Source organism: Muscardinus avellanarius (assembly GCF_963383645.1).
Source record: "Muscardinus avellanarius genome assembly, chromosome: 15".
NCBI classification, from domain to species: Eukaryota; Metazoa; Chordata; class Mammalia; order Rodentia; family Gliridae; genus Muscardinus; species Muscardinus avellanarius.
Window position 1 is genome coordinate 85,514,326 of NC_137801.1, and position 22,203 is coordinate 85,536,528.

Sequence of the window (22,203 nt, forward strand, 5' to 3'; positions counted from 1 at the left end):
GGAGGGCTATCCCTGACTAAGGCTGGAAGAATACAGACAGGAAACATCCTGCTGGGGAGGCTGAGCTAAGAGCATCGCAGGCTTGAGGCCAACCTGCAGAGAGTAACTTAGCCAGACCCTATTTCCAAATAAAAGGGCAATGGGCGTGGTGGCACATTAGCAACCTCAATTCTTGGAAGGCTGAGAGCATCTAGTTTTACGGCCAGGCACAGCAATTTAGTAAGACTTTTTTGGGGTGGTATTGGGGGTGGAACACGGGCTTTCTATCTCCAGGCTATATTTACAGGCCTATTTCATATTTTATTTGGAAACGAGTCTTACTAAGTTGCTGAGACCCTCACTAAGTATCTGAGGCTGACTTGGCTTGATGGCACATGCTTGTAATCCCAGTACTTGGGAGCCTGAGACAGGTTCGAAGCCAGCCTCAGCTACTTAGTGAGCTCTCTGCAACTTCATGACACCCTGTTTCCAAATAGAATATAAAATAGGTCTGGGAGTGTAGCCCGAAGGTTAGAAAGGCTCTGGGTTCCATCCCCAGCATCACACAAAATAAATTTGTTTGGGTTAGAGCTGTGTATGTAGCTTGGAGGTAGAATAAATACCCTTGGGTTCAATCTTCACTATCCAAAAGAAAGGTCAATTTGAACTTGACTCTTACCCCTTTATTTTAAAAGGACATTTGACATTGCTTCCAACCTCCCCATAGCCACTCAGTCTTGGATTCAAAAGTCTATAGATAATTTCTCTCAAATCTTTGAAAAGATACAAGGCCTATAACTGCTGCTCCCACATCACCCAATATCTGGCCCCTCAGAACTCTGAGTGGCCAGGATCTGGATTTGGCTCAGGACCAGGCTCTGAAGAGGCTGTGTTTACGGGGCTTGGCTCGTCAGCTGGCTCAAAGGGCCGTAAGTTTGCATAAGTCACCTCTTGGGCCAGCTGCTCCAGGGAAGGGCGACCCAATACCAGATTTCGAAGTGAAATGCACGTCATCAGGAAGCTGGGGGAAAAGGGAAAGGCCAGTCAGTCCAAATTCCTATTTCCACATAAGGTTTCAGCCAGTTCCTAGGGGCGCCTGGTCCCAGCTTTTCACTGAACCCAGGTTTCTGGGGGGCTTCCCCAGTGGCCGGCCTTGTCCCCGCTGGAAGGGTGCTCCACTCCCTGTCCAGTCTGGAGGAATAACCCAAGGGTGACCTGGAGGTAACCAAGGCCAGACAAGACAGACGGTCAGATGCCAGCGGCCACCCGCTCCCTGAAAGGCTTCAGAGCTGGGCTGTCCTTTCCCAGGGGTCTTCGGTGTGGCTCCCCAGAGGAGGGACCAAGCTGGCCAGCACCCGCGGAAGGCGAGGGCTGGGGTGGAGCTCACCTGCGGCGGAAGACATACAGCTTGCGCAGCAAGAAGCGGAAGAGTCGCTCGTGGGAGGGGGCATTTCGCCGGCGCTCAATCTCCTGTAGCCTTCGCTGGCGTCTAAGAAAGGTCTGAACCAGAGGCGTGGGCTCGGGGCCCCCTTCTACCTCCCCTTCCAACAGAGGCTGCAGCTCCGGAGGCAGAGGCCTTGTTTCTGCCCGGTGGACAGCAGAGAGGAATCACTGAGACGGCTCACTCTCCCCTTGGCATTCCTTCTCTGCCTAACAGGCTTCAAACTTTTATTTATTTATTTTTTTTGGGGGGGTACAGGGTATTAAACCCAGAGGCATTCTACCACCAAGCTATACCCCTAGCCTTATTTTTTATTTTTATTTTTTGTGGTATTGGGGATGGAATCCAGGGATCTTCTACCTCTGGGCTATACCCCCAGACCTAATTCTATATTTGGAAATGGGGTCTCAGTTGCTGAAAGCCTCACTAAGCTGCTGAGGCTGGCTTCGAACCTGTGCGAGCCTCCTGTCAGCCTCCCAAACAGAAATACTCGGATTACAAGCATGTGCCACTATGCCCAGCTCTCTGGCCTTAAATTTTTTTTTTTTTTTTTTTTTGGTGCTGAGGATTGAACCCAGGGGTCTTCTACCTCCAAGCTATACTCCTAGTCCTATTTTTTATTCTTTATTTTGAAACAAGGACTTACTGAGTTGCAAAGGGCCTAAGTATCTGAGGCCACAAACCCAGATCCTCCTGTTTCAGCCTCCCCAAGTACTGAGATTACAAGTGTGCACCACCACACCTGGCTCTTTATTTTTTGTAGTACTGGGGATGGAATCCAGGGGCTTTTCTACCTCTGGGCTATACTCTCAGACCTATCTTATACTTCATTTGGAAACAGGATCTTATTAAAAGTTGCTTAAGGCCTAAGTAGCTGAGGCTGGCTTCAAACCTTGCGATCCTCCTGTCTCAGCCTCACAAGCACAGGTATGACAAGTGTGTGCCACCATGTCCGGTTTTTGTTTTTGTTTTTGTTTTTTTGTGGTACTGGGGATGGAACCTTCTACCTCCCAGCTACACTCCCAGATCTATTTTATATTTTATTTGGATATAGGGTCTCTTAAGCCAGCGAGGCTGGCTTCGAACCTGTGCGATCCTCCTGCCTCCACCTCCCAAGTGCGGGGATTATACAAGTGTGCGCCACCACGCCCGGCCTTATTCTTTATTTTTGAAACAGGGTCTCACTAAGTTGCAGAGGGCCTAAGGAGCTGAGGCTGGCCACGAATCTGCGATCCTCCTGTCTCATCCTCCCAGGTACTGGGGTTACAAGAGTGCACCACGGCACCCGGCTGGCCCTGACTCCTTGAACCCGGGCCATCTCGGCCCAGATCTTCTGATACTCACCACTCCCATTCTCTACCTTCTCCTTCAGTTCTTGCAGGTAGGCCAGGTCTTGCTCCAGCGCAAGCTCCGTAGTGTTGACGTAGACGTACATGTAGCAGGAGGGGCTGGGTGATGTCGTGTAGACCTTATGGTACTCACCGGCAGGCAGCTGACGGGTGGGGGAGCAGGTCATTACTCTGACCGTGCCTGAGCCTATGCCGCCCTGCTCCACCCTCGTGGCACCTTCTTTTTTCATTGTGTTTGGAGTCGGAAGGAACTGACCTGGAATTCTAGACAAGGCTATTCACAGCAGCAAACACCCTTGCCCTCCCTATTTTTTGTGCTGGGGGTGTGGGTGGAACCTAAGGCCCCGTGCACATGTGTGTACATGCATGTGTGTACATGTATGTACATGCACACTACTACTGTACACCTTGCTTTCTTTTTTTGTGGTACTGGGGTGGAACCCAGTGGCTTTCTACCTCTGGGCTATACTCCCACAGCTATTTTTATACTTTATTTGGAAACAGGGTCTCACTAAATTGCTGAGAGCCTCAATAAGTAGCCAAGGCTGGCTTCGAACCTGTGTGATCCTCCTGTCTCAGCCTCCCAAGCACTGAGATTACAAGCGCGCGCACCACGCCTGACTTATACCTTGCTTCCTGAAGACCCTGCTACCTTACTTCAATGGTGAAGGGGTCTGGGCCTATAATAAACCCTGACATCTAAACTTCCTGCCGCTGCCAACCCCAGCATAATACCTGCATCTTTTCTCCCTCCCGAAGAGTCTGGTTCTTCTCTTCTGCCACCAGCTCCACAGTGACCTCCCCCTGCAGCAGCTGGATGCTAGTGTTGCCCAGGTCTTCACTCACGAAGTTCTCCAAGTGCAGGCCTATGGGTACCAGAGCTCACGATCCCACCCTAGCTGAGTGACTGGCTCCCCGTCAAGTAAGGTGCCCCGCTTCCCCTCCCGCACAACCGCACGCCACGACCCTGGCCACGGAGTCTAGGAGGCAGCCGGCCCCTCCTGGCTCTCCTCCTTACCAGGGAAGTCTGCGATGAAGACCACCTCGGTGTGGTTGTCGAGGCTGTTCTTGATTTCCTGTAGTTTAGTCCGCCAGGGAGACAGATCCATCAAGAGCGGCTGCACCCAAGATGTGCGCTGGAAGGGGGACCAGACAGCCTGCACGATGTCCACACGAGGGTCAAAGAGCCTTCGGAGAGAGAACTATGTCCTCAGAAGGCCGTGGCCCCCCACCCACCACACCTGCTTCTGTTCCATCCATTTCCAGAGGGAACAGGGTTCCCAGAAAGAAGAAATGGCCAGGTGTCAGCGCGTTATTGCCAGTCTAGAACAGGTGAAGAGAAAGACGCCGAGCACCAGGAAGAACGGGGTTAGTGGCCGCCTCGGGAGAGGCACTGTGCTACCAGTGTCTACGAGAACCAGTCGGGTGGCATTTTTCCGGGATGATGGTGCCCCCTGCTGGAAGAAACCACTTGCGCCCATAACCAGATCCACGGGACATGCACTACAGCCTTTCAAGCAAGACCCTTCTCGGGAGCACAAGCTGTTGGTGTTGGTCACTTTGCTCCCCTTGCCCACCTCTGCTGGAAGCGGTCATTGATGGAGACCCAGATATCAAAGTAGATCTGGGGCTCAGTGACATTGTACTTGGGGAGCAGGCGGCTCAGGCAAGTGGCGTACTGCTTCAGCATGTCCGCGTGATCCTTCCATCGCCGGCTCTGCGTGAATACCTGCCCCAAACCCCTAGTTAGTGCCAACCACCTAGAAAGGGTTTGCGCCGCCAGTGGTACAAAGGCCCCTGCAAGCTGCATTCCTTTTTTGTGTGTGTGGTACTAGGGGTGGAACCCAGGGGGCATTCTACCTCTGAGCAACACCCCAGCCCTATGTTTTATTCTTTATTTTTTAAACAAAGTCTCAGTTGCAAAGGGCCTCACTAAGTAGCTGAGGTTGAGAACCGCCATCCTCTTGCCTCAACCTCCCACATGCTGAGATTACAAGCGTGCGCCACCACACCCCGCTAGTGTTTTTATTTTTGAAATGGTCTTAAGTTGCGAGAGGCCTCACTAAGTAGCCGATTCATGAACCAGGATCCTCCAGTCTACGCCTCCAGAATGCTGGGATTACAGGGTGTGTCACCATGCCGGGCACCCCAGCCTTATTTTTTATTGTTTTTTTTTTACTTTTTTTTTTTTTTTTTTTTGCAGTACTGGGGATGGAACCCAGGGGCATTCTACCTCTGAGGTACCCCCCCAGCCCTACCTCCGGGCTATAATTTCAGATGTATTTTATATTTTATTTGGAAACAGGGTCTTACTAAGTTGCTGAGAGCCTTAGTAGCTGAGGCTGGCTTCGAACCTGTGCGATCCTCCTGTCTCAGCCTCCCAAGCGCTGGGATTACAAGTGTGCGCCACCGTGCCTGGTTCATTTTGCTTTTTATTTATTTATCTATTTTTATCTTTTTTTTTTTTTTTTGCAGGTCTGGGGATGGAACCCAGAGGCATTTGACCTCTGAGGTACACTCCCTGCCCAATTATTTATTTATTTATTTATTTATTTATTTATTTATTTATTTTGCAGGGCATCCGACCTCCGAACTACACCCCATTCCCTATTTTTTATTCTTTATTTTGAAACCGGGTCTCACTGAGTTGCAGAGGGCCTCACTAAGTAGCTGAGGCTGTCTGCGAACCGCAATCTGCCAGTCTCAGCCTCCCGAATGCTGGGATTGCAAGCGTGCGCCACCACGCCCGGCTCCAATTTTTTATTCTTTATTTTGAAACTGGGTCTCATTGAGTTGTAGAGGGCTTCACTAAGTAGCTGAGGCTGTCCGTGAACCGCGATCCTCCCGTCTCAGCCTCCTGAATGCTGGGATGACAAGCGTGCCCACCACGCCCAGCTGCTTTTTATTTTTTGCACTAGGATTAAACCCAGGAATAGTCTTCAGCAACTGAACCTAAGGGCGTTCACCTCTGAGCCACACACCCAGCTCTTTTGATTTTTCATTTGAAACAAGGTCTCACTAAATTTCTGAGGCTGATCTCAAAATGTGATCCTCCTGTTTCGGCCTCCCAAATACTAGGATTACAGGCATGCACCACCATGCCTAACTTTCTTATGTTGTTTTTTCCCCCTTAAATAGGGCCTGCCAGCATTGAGGCGCATGCACACCTATGATCTCAGTCCTGGGGAGGCTGAAGCAGGACCTCAAGTTTGAGGACAGCGTTAGCAAGTGGTGAAACCCTCAACAACCTACTGAAACCTCATTTCAAAAATAAAAATAAAGCCGGGCGTGGTGGTGCACACTCGTAATCCCAGCATTCAGGAGGCTGAGACCGGAGGATCGCAGTTCGCGGACAGCCGCAGCTACTTAGTGAGGTGAGGCCCATTGCAACTCAGTGAGACTGGTTTCAAAATAAAGAATACAAAATAGGGCAGGAGGGCTGGGCGTGGTGGCGCACGCTTGTAATCCCCGTGTTTGGGAGGCTGACACAGGAGGATTGCGTAGGTTCGAAGCCAGCCTCGCTGGCTTAAGAGACTGTTTCCAAATAAAAATATAAAAAATAGGTCTGGGAGTGTAGCTCGGAGGTAGAAGGGCTTCCAGGAACCCCAGTACCACCAAAAAATAAAATAAAATAAAATAAAAAATAAAGAATAGAGTGGACTTAAAAAAATAGGACAGGGGGTGTAGCTCAGAGATCGAATGCTCCTGGTTTCCATCCCCAGACCCAATAAATAAATAAATAAAAAGCCGGGCGTGGTGGCGCACACTTGTAATCCCCGCGCTTGGGAAGCGGAGACAGGAGGATCGCACTGGTTCGAAGCCAGCCTTGCTGGCTTAAGAGACCCTGTTTCCAAATAAAAATATAAAATAGGTCTGGGAGTGTAGCCCGGAGGTAGAAGGGTTTCGAGGAACCGTAGTACCACCAAAATAAATAAATAAATAAATAAATAAAATAAGCAGGGCATAGTGGCGCACACTTGTAATACCAACATTCAGTAGGCTAAGATGAGGATCACGGTTCACGGACAGCCTCAGCTACTTTGTGAGGCCCTCTGCAACTTAGTGAGACCCTTTCAAAATAAAGCTAGCTGGGCGTGGTGGCACACGCTTGTAATCCCATGTGCTTGGGAGGCTGAGACAGGAGGATCACACAGGTTCGAAGCCAGCCTCAGCCACTTAGTGAGGCTCTCAGTAACTTAGTGAGACCAGACCTTTTCCAAATAAAAAATAGGTCTGAGAGTATAGCCCGGAGGTAGAAAGCCTCTGGGTTCCACCCCCAGTACCACACACACAAAAAAAATAGGGCAGGGGGTGTAGTTCAGAGGTCAAATGCCCCTGGGTTCTATCCCCAGACCCATAATAAATAAATAAATAAATAAATAAATAAATAAATAAATAAAAATTAGGACTGGGGATATAGCTCGGAGGTAGAATGCTCCTGAGTTCAAATCCCCAGTATCAAGATAAATACAGAAATAAGTGTGGTGGTGCAACCCTATAATCGCAGTACTTTGGAGGCTACGGCAGGAGGATCACAGCTTCAGAAACAGCTTCATCAACCTAGTAAGACTCTTAGCAACCTAGCAAAATCCTCTTTCAAAAATAAAAAGTAAAGCTGGGCGTGGTGGCGCATGCTTGTAATCCCAGAATTCGGGAGGCTGAGACTGGATGATCGCGGTAAACAGACAGTTTCAGCTATATAGTGAGGCCTTCCGTAACTTACGGAGACCCTGTTTCAAAATAAAGAATAAAAAACAGGGTAGGGGATGCGAATGTCCCTGGGTTCCATCCCCAGACCTGCAAAAAAAAAAAAAAAAAAAAAAAGTAGCAGCTGGGCGTGGTGGCGCACGCTTGTAATCCCAGCACTTGGGAGGCTGAGACAGGAGGATCACACAGGTTTGAAGCCAGCCTCGGCTACTTAGTGAGGCTCTGTTTCAAAATAAAGAATAGCTGGGCGTGGTGAAACACACTTATAATCTTAGAATTTGGGAGGCTAAGATGGGGATTGCGGTTCACAGACAGCCTTAGCTACTTAGTGAGGCCCTCTGGGACTCAGTGAGACCCTGTTTCAAAATAAAGAGTTGTGGGTGTAGCTTGGAAGTTGAATGCCCCTGGGATCCATCCCCAGTACCATACACACACACACCAAGAAAAAAAAAAAAAAAAAAAAATAGGGCTGCTAGAATGTCCCTGGGTTCAATACCTAGTACCGAAAAAAAAAAAAAAAAAGTAGTTATGGTGGCGCAAACTTGTAACCCCACTTGGGAGGCTGGACAGGAGGATGACATGTTCCAGATTAGCCTCGGCAACCTAGCAAAACCCTGTTTAAAAACAAAAAATAGCCGGGCGTGGTGGCGCACCCTTGTAATACCAGCACTTAGGAGGCAGAGACAGGAGGATCGCTCAGGTTCGAAGCCAGCCTCAGCTGGTTCAAGAGACGCTATTTCCAAATAAAATATAAAATAGGTCTGGGAGTGTGCTCCGGATGTAGAAGGTCCCTGGGCTCCATTCCCAGTACCACCAAAATAAATAAATAAATAAATAATAAAAATAAAAAAAGGCCTAGGAGTGTAGCTTGGAGGAAAAATGACCCTGGCTTCAGTGCCTAGTATCACACAAGTACTAAAAAAAACCCAACAAGAACAAAAACTAAAAAGGGCCGGGGGGGGGCGGGTGTAGACTGGCAGTAGAATGTCCCCTGGGCCCAACCCCCAGGACCACCAAAACAAGCAAGTTGCTGAAGCTGGCCTTGAACCTGCCACCCTCCCGTCCCGTCTCAAGTACTGGGTTACAGATGTGTGCCGCCATGTCTGCCCTGCTGCTCCTTTGGGCCAGAAAAGGCCAGCTCGTGTCTGTGGGATGAATCTTTTCATTGCTGGCTAATGGTACCTGCCACTCCTAAATCTAAGCTCCATGTAAATTTAAAAGTGCGATGCTCTCTCAACCCACCTAAGAAAAGGTTCCATCTGGCTCTGGGGAAAGGGCCGGGACCCCAATTCGTTTCTCTCTGGTGTGTGTGGAACCCGACCAGAGCCCACCGCCCGAGGGCTCCGAGGAGCAGAACCGTCCCCTCCGCCTCACCCCCGGGTTCAGGTAGCCCAGCTCGCCGGTGCGGCCGTCCCTGTAGGTGATCTTCACGTGCTGGTGGAAGCGAGAGTGCACCATCATGTCCCAGGAGTAGCCGTACAGCCCGTTGGTCCAGTTGTTGTAGCCCTGGATGGGGCAGAGGCGCGCTGGACCATGGCCGCCCCCACCCCGCCTCGGCCAGCCGCTCCCGCCAGCCCCAGCCGGCCCGCTCACCTGCGTGAGGAAGTGCGAGTAGGGCAGGAAGAGCTGCTCCAGCAGGTAGAGGAGGGTGAAGGTGGCCCCCAGCCGCTGGCGGAGCCCTGGCTGCGCGCCCCCTTTCGCCGGGCCCCGCCTATACGTGCAGGAAGCGCTGCGCTGGGGGGCGTCCTTGGGGGGCAGCAGCGCTTGCAGCCACCTGGGGCACCGGGCCGCCAGCGTCCGAGGCCATTCCGGGGAGCAGAAGAGAGGGCTGCTGGCCAGCATGACGTAAGGGAACATGCCTGGGGGAGGTTTCAGGAGCGCCTGAGCCCCCCTTTCCCTTAGGAACCCGCTCCCCGAGGCTCGCGTGTGAGGGGGCCCCGGGACTGAATCAGGGGTGCTCTACCACCCAGCTACTTCCTGGCTCCTTCTTTATTTATTTATTTTTTTGTGATACTGGGGGTGAAACCCAGGGGCATTCTACTTCCAAGCTACACCCCAGCCCTATTTTTTTATTCTTTATTTTTTTATTTTATTATTTTTTTTTTTGGTGGTACTGGGGTTCCTGGAAGCCCTTCTTCCTCCGGGCTATACTCCCAGACCTATTTTATATTTTTGAAACAGGGTCTCTTACGCCAGCGCGGCTGGCTTCGAACCTGCGCGATCCTCCTGTCTCCGCCTCCCAAGCGCGGGGATTACAAGCGTGTGCCACCACGCCCGGCTATTCTTTATTTTGAAACAGGGTCTTACTGAGTTCCAAAGGGCCTAAGTAGCTGAGGCTGGCTGTGAACCACGATCCTCTGGTCTCAGCCTCCCAAATGCTGAGATGACAAGCGTGCGCCACCACGCCTGGCTTAAATTTTCTTAAATTTTGAAACAGGGTCTAAGCTGCAGAAGTGGGTGTGAACCTGCGCTCCTCCTGTCTCAGCCTCGACGCACTGGGGTTACAGGGGAAGAAGTCCTTAAGCACAGATCCTTGCCCTTCTGGCAGCTTCCTTGCTCTCCTGCACAGAGCCAGAAACCCAGTTCCCTGGTCCGCACCTCACTGGGCACAGCGGCTCGGCTCGCTCGGGTGCCGCCCTCTTCACACGCCTCCCCGAGGTCCTGCCGGGATGGACACTCACCTATGCTAAAGAGCTGGGAATTCATGCAGTGGAAGTAGGACACGAACACCATGCCGACCGTTCTGGAGGCATCAAAGAAGAGCAGGAAGCCGGCCGAGAGGTCCAGCAGCAGCCCGCACCAGTGCACCACCAGCAAGCTGGTCAGCTCCTCGGACAGCACGAGCCTGCAGGCGAGGGTGGCAGGTGAGGCGCCGGCCGCACCGAGCGCCCACCCTGGGCGGCCTCTCCAGCCCTGTGCATCCTGAGGTGGCCCGTGGCTTGCCACGTCTCCTAAACGTGTAAGGTTAACTGAGTGTGCGTTGTGGGGCGTGCTCCTCGTGGAGGTCCTTACTGAGAAGGAACTTACGTGTGAGCGGCCTAGGGATTGAGCCCAGAGGTGCTCTCCAACCCAGCTATACCCCCAGCCCTTTTGGTTTTTTCTTTCTTTTGTGGTACTGGGGACTGAACCCAGAGGCATTCTACCTCTGAGCTACACACCCACCCAGCCTGTCTGTCTGTCTATCATCTATCTCTTGTGTGGGTGTGGTACTGGAGATTGAAGCCAGCTGCATTTTCTACGTCTGAGATCCACCCCAGGTCTCGCTAAGTTACTGAGGCTGGCTATGAACCTGCTATCCTCCCGTTTCAGCCTCCCAAGTACTAGGATCACAGGTATGTACCCCCACACTCCATCATGCCTGGCCACTGTTTTTAACTAAAAATATGCTGTCATTGCCAGGCATATTGGCGCATGCCTGTCATCACAGTACTTGGGAGGCTGGAGCGAGGGCGTTGAGGCAAGGCTCAGCATCTTAATGAGACCCTGTTTCAAAATAAAAGGGCAAGCCGGGCGCGGTGGCGCACACTTGTAATCCCAGCATTTGGGAGCCTGAGACCAGAGGATCATGGTTCACGGACAGCCTCAGCTACTTAGTGAGGCCCTCTGCAACTTAGTGAGACCCTGTTTCAAAAATAAAGAATAAAAATAGGGCAGGGGGTGTGGCTCGGAGGTCAAATGCCCCTGTTCCATCCCCAGACCCACACACACACAAAAATAAATAAATAAAATGGCTAGGTGTGAAGCTCAGAGGTATAATGCCCCTTGGTTCCACCCCCCACACCTCCTCCCAAAAAACAAAACAAAACTGTGCTGTTGCCTGGCGGGCAGCACACGTCTGCAATCCCAGTATTTGGGAGGAAGGCCGGGACAGGAGGACTGCAGGTTCAAGGCTAGCCTTGGCACTGTAGCAAGACTCTCAGCAACCTAGGGAGACCCTATTTTAAAAACAAAAAGTTTAGCCGGGCGTGGTGGCACACATTTGTAATCCCCATGCTTGGGAGGCGGAGACAGGAGGATTGTACAGGTTTGAAGCCAGAGCCACTTGCTTAAGAGACCCTGTTTCCAAAAAAGTATAAAAAAATAGGGCTGGGAGTGTAGCCCGGAAGTAGAAGGGTTTCCAGGAACCCCAGTACCACCAAAAAAAAAGAGAGAGAGAGACCCTGTTTCCAAATAAAAATATTTAAAAAAAAATAGGGCTGGGAGTGTAGCCCAGAGGTAGAAGGGCTTCCAGGAACCCCAGTACCACCAAAAAAAAAAAAAAAACAAAAAACAAAAAATTTTTAAAAGGGCTGGAGGAGCTGGGCGTGGTTGCGCACGCTTGTAATCCCAGTATTTGGGAGGCTGAGACAGGAGGATCGCAGTTCACAGACAGCCTACTTAGTAAGGCCCTTTGCAATTCAGTGAGACCCTGTTTCAAAAATAAAGAATTAAAAAAAATAGGGCTGGGGGTATAGCTTAGAGGTAGAATGGTAGCCTGGATTCCATCCCCAGCACCACAAAAAGAAAAAAAAAGGCTGGAGGTAAAACACCCTGGGTTCAATCTCCAATCACACACACACACACACAGACACACACACACACACACACACACACACACACACACACACACACACCCCACACCTGTCATCTAGGACCAGCTATGTTATTTGCAGGCCTCAATCTTCTACCATCGCTGACTCCACTTTCTGCTGAGTAAGGAGGTGAGTGGACAGAGAAAGGCTTGAGGCAGATTCAGGCAAAGTGGGGCAGGCGTGCCACGGCACAGACCTGGGAGACAGACGCCCGCCCGGCCGCCACTCACTTGAAGGGGCTGAAGAGCCAGTGCCGGGACAGGTGCTCCATGGAGTAGCCGCCCACCCAGTCCGCGTCCAGCTTCTTCACGCCCGCAATGAAGTACACGATGAATATCTGTGGACGCAGGCGCAGCGTGAGGGTTCGCGCAGTAGGAGCCTTGCTTGTTTGCAGGGCTGGGGGTTAGACCAGGCTTCATGTGGGCTCGGCCAGCACCCCAGCACCAAGACAGAATCCCGGCATGAGCTGCTCTCGTGAGGGTTCCAGCCTAGTCCAGACAGCACTCTGCGTTCCGGGACCAGGTTTTGGGGTTGGAAGGGATGAGAAGCCAGCCGGCTCGCCAACAAAGGGAAGAGAGCGAATGCAGGAGGCGGGGTGCGGCCATGCTGCCCACACAGCGAGGGCACCTCCGGTCCCGAGAGCCTGACCTGGCCACGCAGCACTGCATAGTTCCAGAGAGGCACGTGGGCATTCCTCTTCCGGGCATTCAGCAGGCCGTCCAGGGACCTGCACCAAAATGCAACCCCAAGGGAGATTCTCAGTCGGACCACATCTGCACCTTCAACTGTGGCCCTTCTGTCTAAGGAGCACCTTCCATGCCCTTCCTGGCCCTCTGGGCTACTCTGGGACCCCCTTTTTCCCCCCCAGTACTGGGGATTGAAACCAGGGGCATTCTACCTTTGAGATACACTCCTAGTCCTATTTTTTTCTTTCTTTTTTTTTTTTTTTTTTTTTTTGATGGTACTGGAGATTTAACCCAGGGGCAGTCTACCTCTGACCTCTACCCCCAGCCCTATTTTTTATTCTTTATTTTGAAACAGGGCCTAAGTTGCAGAGGGCCTCACTAAGTAGCTGAGGTTGACCGCGAACCTGTGATCCTGTCTCAGCCTCCCAAGTACTGGGATTACAAGACTGCACTACTAAGCCTAGCTCCCCACCCTATTTTTTTATTCTTTATTTTGAAACAGGGTCTCACTAAGTTTAAGAGGGCCTCGGTAAGTTGCTGAGGCCGGCCGCAAAACTGACCCTCCTATCTCAACCTCCCAAGTACAAGAATTACAAGCATGTGCTATCATACCTGGCACATCTGAGACCCTTTTGGAATATATAAGCAAATTGTAAATATTTTTGCTGGGTGTGGTGGCACACACCTGTAACCCCATTACTTGGGAAGATGAAGCAGGAGGACCGCAGGCTTGCGGCCAACCTGAGCAACCTCGTGGCCTCCGCAACTCAGCGAGGCCCTGCTTCAAAATAAAAAATAAAACAGGGCTGGGGTGGAGCTCAGAGGTTAAAAAAAAAAAAATCACCTAAAAGCCCGTTTTAAGCCGGGTGTGATGGCGCACGCTTGTAATCCCAGCATTCGGGAGGCTGAGACCGGAGGATCACAGCTCACGGACAGCCTCAGCTTCTTAGTGAGGCCCTCCGCAACTCAGCGAGACCCTGTTTCAAAATAAAAAATAAAAAATTGAGCAGGGGGTGTAGCTCGGAGGTCGAATGCCTCTGAGTTCCATCCCCAGACCCGAAAAAAAAAAACAAACCCGTTTTATAATGAAGTGTTGACTATCTCACAGGATGCACTGCATCGTGTACCAAAAGTGAGAGGGAGTGGCTGCTTGTATATGCGCTCGCACTACTGCTCGGTGAAAAACATAACAGCCCCCACACGCCAGGCATGGTGGCGCAGGCTTGGATCCTAGGACTTGGAAGGCTGAGACCAAAGGTTCACAGGCTTGAGGCCACCCTCAGCAATTTAGGGAGAGCCTGTTTCCAAGTAAAAATAAGATAGGGCTGAGGGTATAGCTTGGAGGCAGAATGCTCCTGGTTCAATCTCCAATATCAAAGAAGGGGAAGAAAAAGGAAGAAAGCCTACTGGGCAGGTCCTGGGACTTCCCTGGAACCCTAGCTCTGTAAGCATCCTGACAGCCAAGGCTTCCCCGTAGCCCAGGCCCATACCAGCAGCGGTTTGCGTCCACCAGCGTCAGCTGGAAGGCCAGCAACCCGTACAGGTAGGAGTGGTTGTTCCACGACGTCTTGTCCAGGAGGAACACGTACCAGTAGGGCAGCAGGAACAGCAGGCAGCTTGCCCGGTAGCACAGGCCCAGCATCATGCCCAGCGCCCCTGCGGTTCGTGGGGAGAAGACCGAGCGGTCGAGGGGTCACTGCTGCCCAGCTTGCCTGGGAAGCCACAGGGATTAGGAAAAAGCCACTGGGCATTTCGCCAGCAGGTAAAATGAAATGAAATTAGACGTTCTTCTAATATTTTCAAAAGAAGAGGTCATTCACCGGCATGCTGCTGCTGGGTTTCTGAAATCCCTCCCAGTCTCCTTACCCAGAAACATGATGGTGTAGACAAGATACATCCAGTCAAGTGGCAGAGGGCGCAGGGCATCCAGCAAGGGGAAGCGGCACACATCCAGCCCATCCAGGTATTTGCGGTCCAGGGAGCTGAGTCCCCGCTCCTGGGGAATGTCCAGCACCATCAAGAACGCTGGGAAGGCAACAGGAGGGCTGCCAGGCCTGAGCCAAGCCGGGCCGGCAGCACAGGCAGGGCACACGCCCCGCTCCAACTCGGCTTCTGCCTTTATCTTTTTCTTCTTGGTACTGGGGATTAAACCCGGGGCATTCTACCTCCAAGCTACACCCCCAGCACTATTTTATTTTTACTTTGAAATAGGATCTTGCTAGGTTGATGAGGACCTGGCTGAGTTGCTGAGATTGGCCCCCAACCTGCGATCTTCCTGGATTAGGATTACAGGTGTGCGCCACACACCCAGCCCCCAGCTTGCTTGCTTATTTATTTACTTATTTATTTATTTATTTACTTGTGTGTGAGTCTAAGGATTGAACCCAGAGGCATTCTACCTCTGAGCTATACCCCCAGCCTTGTTATTTATTTATTTATTTATTTATTTATTTATTTATTTATTGCGGTACTGGAGATAGAACCCAGGACATTCTACCTCCAAGCTATACCCTCAGCCCTATTTTATTTTTTATTTTTTTATTTTTTTTGCGGGTCAAGGATGGAACCAGATTCGACCTCTGAGCTACACCCTCTGCCCTATTATTCTTTATTCTTGAAACAGGGTCTCATGTTGTTGCAAAGGGCCTCACTAAGTAGCTGAGGCTGTTCACGAACCATGATCCTCTGGTCTCAGCCTCCCAGATGCTGGGATTACAAGCGTGTGCCACCATGCCTGGCTCCCCAGCCCTTTTTTTCTTTTCTTTTCTTTTTTCTTTTTGCAGTACTAGGTATGAAACCCAGGGGCATTCTGCCTTCAAGAGACACTCCCAGACATATGGTTTATTCTTTCTTTTGAAACAGGGTCTCACTGAGTTGCAAAAGGCCTCAGTAAGTAGCTGAGGCTGTCTGCGAACTGCAATCCTCCTGTCTCAGCCTCCCAAATGCTGGGATTACAAGTGTGCGCCACCACGTCCGGCTTAGTTTTTATTTGGAAACAGAATCTCACTAAGTTGCTGAGGAGCTAGTTAAGCTTCTGATGCTGCTCTTGAACCTGCAATCCTCCTGTCTCAGCCTCCCAAGTAGTAGGATTATAAGTGTGCACCACCAACGCCCGACTGATAGTTATATTTATAAAAATCTATTTTAGCTGGGCGTGGTGGCGCATGTCTATAATCCTAGTACTTGGGAGGCTGAGACAGGAGGATCACAGGTTCTTGGACAGCCTCAGCAACTTAGTGAGGCTCTCAGCAACTTAATGACACCGTTTCCAAATTTAAAAGTATGCATGTTGGCAAATGCTTATAATCCCAGCATTTGGGAGGCTGAGACAGAAGTACTGCAGTTTGTGGACTGCCCTTTGCAACTCAGTGAGATCCTGTTTCAAAATAAAGAATAAAAAATAGGGCTAGGGGTGTCATTTGGAGGTAGAATGCCCCTGGGTTCCATCCCCAGTACCACACACACAAAAAAATAAATAAATAATCAGGGTGTGCTGGTGCACACTTGTAATCCCAGTACTTGGGAGGCTGAGACAGGAGGATCGCCAACAGCCTCTACTGAGTGAGGCCTTCTGCAACTTAGTGCGACCTTGTTTCAAAATAAAGAGTAATATAGCCAGGTGTGGTGGCGCAGGCTTGTAATCCCAGCATTAGGGAGGCTGAGACCAGAGGATCGCGGTTTGTGGTTTGCGGACAGCCTCAGCTACTTAGGCCCTCTGCAACTTAGTGAGACCATGTTTCAAAATAAAGAATAAAAAATTAGGCAGGGGGTATAGCTCGGAGGTCAAATGCCTCTGGGTTCCATCTCCAGACCTGCAGAAAGAAAGAAAGAAAGAAGAAAGAAAGAAAGTAAAAAAAAAAAAAAAAATAGGGCTGGGAGTATAGCCCAGAGGCCGAATGCTCCTGGGTTCCACCCCCAGTACCACAAAATAAATAAATAAATCAAACAGGGCTGGAGTGTAGCCAGTAGGTAGAATGCCCCTGGATTCCATCTGGGTACCACAAAAAATAAAGATCCATCCTGCTGGGCTACAGGAAGTGCCTCTGAGGCTCTTTCTCAACCTCTTTTGCTTCTAGTCCACTGGGAAAGCAGCCAGATTTTGCTAACACACTGGGATAAACAGAGGGGCTGCTCAGATGAGAGTCCAGCTCAGGTTGAGGCGAGGTTCCTCTACCTCCGTTAATCATAGGTTGTGCTGAGTATGTTTGGGGATGGCTGCCTTGTGCAGTCCAGGACATGCAGAGCATCCCTGAGCCCGCAGGATGCCTCCGGGTTGAGACAGCTAAATTTGTCTGCAGACTCTGCCCAATCACCACTTGAGAAGAATCTACTAGGTAGATTCACCTTCGGCACATCTGCAAGCCATTCCAAGCTCAATGCTGTGGTCTGAGTCAGACAAAACATTTAGCCCTTCTTACCAGCTCTGTTTCTCTCAAGTTAGTTACTGGTCAACTTCATGACACAAGAAAAACGGGTCTTTTTTGTGGTTTTGTTTTTTCTTCTGTGGTACTGGGGAGTGAACCCAGGGGTATTCTACCTCTGAGCTACATCCCCAGCCCTTTTTATTTTTTATTTGGCACAGGGTCTCACTAAGTTGTGGAGGGCCTCCCTAGATTGCTGAGGCTGGCTTCAAACCTGTGATCCTCCTGTGTCGGCCTCCCAAGGCCTGGGGTTGGAGGCTTAGCTCGGGCCATGGCGCCTGGCTTCTGTCCTTGTGTTCCTGACACCTTCAGATGGAAGCATCTCTAGCCACCAAACCGAAAATGGAGGAGGCAAAGCTGGATTGAGTCCTAATGCAAAGACCTCTTCATTAATGAGTATCTTTAGCTTTAAACGAAATGGAGATAAGTTTACTAAGTAAACAAAAGTAGACAATGATTAGCCAGCCACACAGGCATGCCTGTGATTCCGGTAGTTGGGAGGATAACCCGAGACCCCGTTTCAAAGTGACAGATCTAAAGGGCTGGGGGTGTTGCCGAGCGGCGGGATCGAGCCGGGCGCCATCCCCAGTGCCCGCTCTCCGCCCACAGGAGGGATGACCGCTCTGCTCCCACCCCCGTCCCAATGCCTCCATCCACAAAGCGGACTCACCAAAGAGGAAACGAAAGACGGCCAGGTTTGCGGGATCCGTGGGTCGGTTGAGCAGAGTCACCAGCCGGTGCCAGCTGGACAGGTCTGTCCACTCGAACCCCAAAAGCTTCGCCATCCGCCCGCCCGGCCTGGGCCCTCGGGTCGGAGCAGGCTGGTCTTTCGGTGCCTTGTCTACAACCAACAGCGCAGGAAGTGTGAGCGCCGGGGCCAGGCCGTCCCGCGCGCAGCCCCGCCCCAGCCCCGCGCGGCCCCCGCGGCGACCGTACCTCGGCCCCGCCGCCGCGTCCCGGGCCGGGCGCGCACCTCCATGGCGCGGAGGGCCGGGCTGCTGCGCCCCGACGCGTGTCACCGAGGCCCGGCCGGAAAGCGCCGCGCTGCCGTGCGGGGCGGGGCCGGGGCGGGGCCAGGGGCGGGGCGTCAGGCGGGGGCGGGGCGTCAGGCGGGGCGGGGCGTCAGACAGGGGCGGGGCGTCAGACAGGGGCGGGGCGTCAGGCGGGGGCGGGGCGTCAGGCGGGGGCGGGACGTCAGGCGGGGGCGGGGCGTCAGACAGGGGCGGGGCGTCAGACAGGGGCGGGGCGTCAGGCAGGGGCGGGGCGTCAGACAGGGGCGGGGCGTCAGACAGGGGCGGGGCGTAGGGGCCTTGGACTCCTCCCAGCGCAAGCTTAGGAAGGATGGTGAGATCTAAGACAGAACATTTTTTCGTGTGTGAGATGTTCGTCCTAGGAGCGGATCTGGGGATGGAACCCAGGGGCATTCAACCTCCGAGCTACACCCCCTGCCCTGTTTTTTATTCTTTATTTTGAGACAGGGTCTCACTGAGTTGCAGAGGGCCTCACCAAGTAGCTGAGGCTGTCCGCGAACCTAGGTCCTCTGGTCTCAGCCTCCCGAATGCTGGGATGACAAGCGTGCGCCACCACGCCTGGCTCCCAGCCCTATTTTTATTCTTTATTTATTTTTATTTACTTATTATTATTATTATTATTATTATTAATTATTATTTGTGGGTCTGGGGATGGAACCCAGGGCCATTGGACCCCCAAGCTGCACCTCCTGGCCTATTTTTTATTTTATTTATTTCATTCTTTATTTTGAAACAAGGTCTCACTAAGTAGCTGAGGGTGTGTGCGAACTACGATTCTCCGGTCTCAGCCTCCCGAATGCTGGGATTACAAGAATGTGTACAAGGGGTTTAAAAGCCCTTGGGTCCCATCCCCAGACCCGCCAAAAAAAAACAAAAAAAAGCGTACACCACAATGCCCGGCTTTATAGTAGTTTTATCCTTGAAAATATGCTAGTGTTTGGAGGCCCCATACTGAGCCCTGCTGGCCGCTGTCTGGAAGGAGAACAGCAGGGGGAGGTGGGGCCACAGGACCAGCTCAAGGCTGAGACTTTCTGAAGAGCTGGGAGACAGGGAGGACTATAGTCACACCTGTAAAGGTCAAACCACAGAATGTTCCAAGAGATTCGAAACAACTGAAATCAGTATCCCTGCCTTCAACATTCCTTAGCCCGCAGTAGCCTAATGAACTAACCAATCAGAAAGGGTTTGCAATTTAGGGTTTCTGCCCAGCCAATGGCCTACCTCCAAGCACAACTACTGTGGAAATCGCCTAACAAAACGAAACAAACCTCTCCTGCATTTGCCTTACAGGACCCTAACTCAGTATGCTGAGTTGCAATTCTTGTTTCCCAAATACATGCTATTTCTCCTCTCTCTCTCTCTCTCTCTCTCTCTCTCTCTCTCTCTCTCTCTATATATATATATATATATATATATATATATATATATGATCTTTTTGTAATACTGGGGACTAAGCCCAGAGACATTCTAGCTCTGAACTACATCCCCAGCCCTTTTTATTTATTTATTTATTTATTTACTTATTTATTTATTGTGCTACAGGGATGGAACCCAGAGTCATTCTACTCTGAGCTACACCCCCAGCCAGATTTTTTAGTCTTTTTCCATCTGAAACAGGGTCTCACTGAGTTGCAAAGGTCCTCCCTAAGTAGCTGAGGCTGTCCTCAAACCGCGATCATCCTGTCTCAGCCTCCCGAATGCTGGGATTACAAGCAAGCGCCACCAGGCCCGGCTTGTTTTCTAAATAAATTTTTTATTGGTGCACTGTAGTCATACATCTGCTTTCTTTGGTACTGGGGATGGAACCCAGGGGCATTCTGCCTCCGAGCTCCACCCCCAGCCCTATTTTTTATTCTTTGTTTGAAAACAGGGTCTCACTGAGTTCCAAAGAGTCTCACTATGTAGCTGAAGCTGTTCTCAAACCTGGATCCTCCTGCCTCAGCCTCCCAAATGCTAGGATTACAAGCGTACGCCATCATGCTTGGCTTCATAGTTTTTTTTTTTGTTTGTTTGTTTTTTACTGATGCAACCAAAGAAGGTGTTTTTTTTTTTTTTTCTACCATAGTAAAAATAAAAAAGGTGTCTGCTGGAGAGACTGACATTTCCCCCTAGAACTGTGTTTTCTCTGAGGCAGGCTGAGAATGTCTGTTCCCTGCATGTGTCCCTCTTCCCTGTTTTTGTCCTTCTGCTTGATAAACACCAGGGGGAAGCGTGGATTTTCTCTGGCCCGGAGCCAGGTTGGTGGAAAAATCCTCAGCCCTGGCTCCAGGTCAATAGGGCAGTCCTCTGACCACGGGCTCGGGCCACCCACCCCCTTGGCGAGTTCTGAAGGAAAGTGCAGGGCACTGGCCTCTGCAAGGAAAGGAGGTGTTGGTGCCACCTCGCTGGTTTCTCTGCTTGCCTCCATGCTGCTGGGCACATTGTGGGTGCTTTGTTTTGTACTGGGGATGGAACCCAGGGGCATTCGGCCTCCGAGCTACACGCCCTGCCCTATTTTTTATTCTTTATTTAGAAACTGGGTCTCACTGAGTTGCAGAGGGCCTCACTAAGTAGCTGAGGCTGTCCGCCAACTGCGATCCTCTGGTCTCAGCCTCCCGAATGCTGGGATTACAAGCGTGCGCCACCAAGCCTGGCTTTATTTTTTAATTTTTTTAATATAAAAATTTTTTGTGGTACTAGGCATGGAACCCAGGAGCATTCTACTTCGGAGCTACACTCCCAACCCTGTTTTTATTCTTATTCTTTTTTTTTTTTTTTTTTTTGTGTGTGTGTGTGTGTGTGGTACTGGAGGTGAAACCCAGGGGTTTTCTACCTCCAGGCTATACTCCCAGACCTATTTTATACTTTATTTGGAAACAGGGTCTCATTATGTTGCTGAGAGCCTCACTAAGTAGCTCAGGCTGGCTTAGAACCTGTGCGATCCTCCTGTCTCAGCCTCCCAAGTGCTGGGATTACAAGCGTGCACCATCACACCCGGCTCTTTATTCTTTATTTTGAAACAGGGTCTCACTAATTTGCAAAGAGTCTCGCTAAGTAGCTGAAGCTGGCTGCGAACCACAATCCTCTGGTCTCAGCCTCCCAAATGCTGGAATTACAAGCCTGTACCACTACTCCCAGTTTATGCGTGTGTGTGTGTGTGTGTGTGTGTGTGTGTGTGTGTGTATATATATATATATATATATGTATGTATGTTTTTTTTTTTCGATAATGGGGATGGAAGAACCCAGGGGAATTCTACCTCTGAGCTACATCACCAGCCCTATTTTTTATTCTTTTTTTTTTTTTTTTTTTTTTTGCGGGTCTGGGGATGGAACCCAGGGGCATTCGACCTCTGAGCTACACCCCCTGCCTGTTTTTTTTTTATTTTTTATTTTGAAACCGGGTCTCACTGAGTTGCAGAGGGCCTCACTTAGTAGCTGAGGCTGTCCGCGAACCGCGATCCTCTGGTCTCACCCTCCCGAATGCTGGGATTACAAGTGTGCGCCACCATGCCTGGCTATTTTTTATTTGTTAAAAAAATTTTTTTTTGGTACTGGGGATGGAACCCAGGGCATTCTATCTCCAAGCTACACCCCTAGCCCTATTTTTTATTCTTTATTTTGAAACAGAGTCTCATTAAGTAGCTGAGGCTGGCCACAAACCTCAATCCTCCTGTCAGTCTCCCAAATGCTGGGATTACAAGAGTGTGCCACCATGCCTGGCTATTTTATTATTTTGAAACAGTTTTCTCACTATGTTGCAGAGGGCCTTACCAAATTGCTGAGGCTGGCTCTGAACCTGCAGTCTTCCTGTCTCAGCCTCTCAAGTACTGGGATTATAGGCATGTACCATCACCAGTGGCTCAGAAAACGAAGAAAGCTGGGCGTGGTGGCACACGCTTGTAATCCCCACACTTGGGAGGCAGAGACAGGAGGATCACGAGGGTTTGGAGCCAGCTGCACGTGCTGGCTTAGGAGACCCTGTTTCCAAATAAAAATGTAAAAATAGGTCTGGGAGTGTAGCCTGGAGGTAGAAGGGC

At 50.8% G+C, this 22,203-nt stretch overlaps 1 protein-coding gene across 1 annotated transcript; it reads right to left on the minus strand.

The window, feature by feature from the left end:
- Positions 1 to 810: 810 nt before the first annotated feature.
- GGCX (gamma-glutamyl carboxylase) lies at positions 811 to 17,978 on the minus strand (the record flags this gene model as incomplete). The annotated part of the gene is made up of 14 exons (XM_080711516.1): positions 17,825 to 17,978; positions 14,600 to 14,758; positions 14,224 to 14,389; positions 12,696 to 12,774; positions 12,278 to 12,384; positions 10,158 to 10,321; positions 9,070 to 9,335; positions 8,851 to 8,982; positions 4,347 to 4,498; positions 3,788 to 3,957; positions 3,505 to 3,635; positions 2,765 to 2,912; positions 1,367 to 1,562; positions 811 to 1,000 (listed from the first exon to the last, which is right to left on the minus strand). The coding sequence occupies exons 1-14, from the start codon at positions 17,937 to 17,939 to the stop codon at positions 811 to 813; spliced, it is 2,175 nt and encodes a 724-aa protein (XP_080567642.1). The 5' UTR covers positions 17,940 to 17,978.
- Positions 17,979 to 22,203: the final 4,225 nt, after the last annotated feature.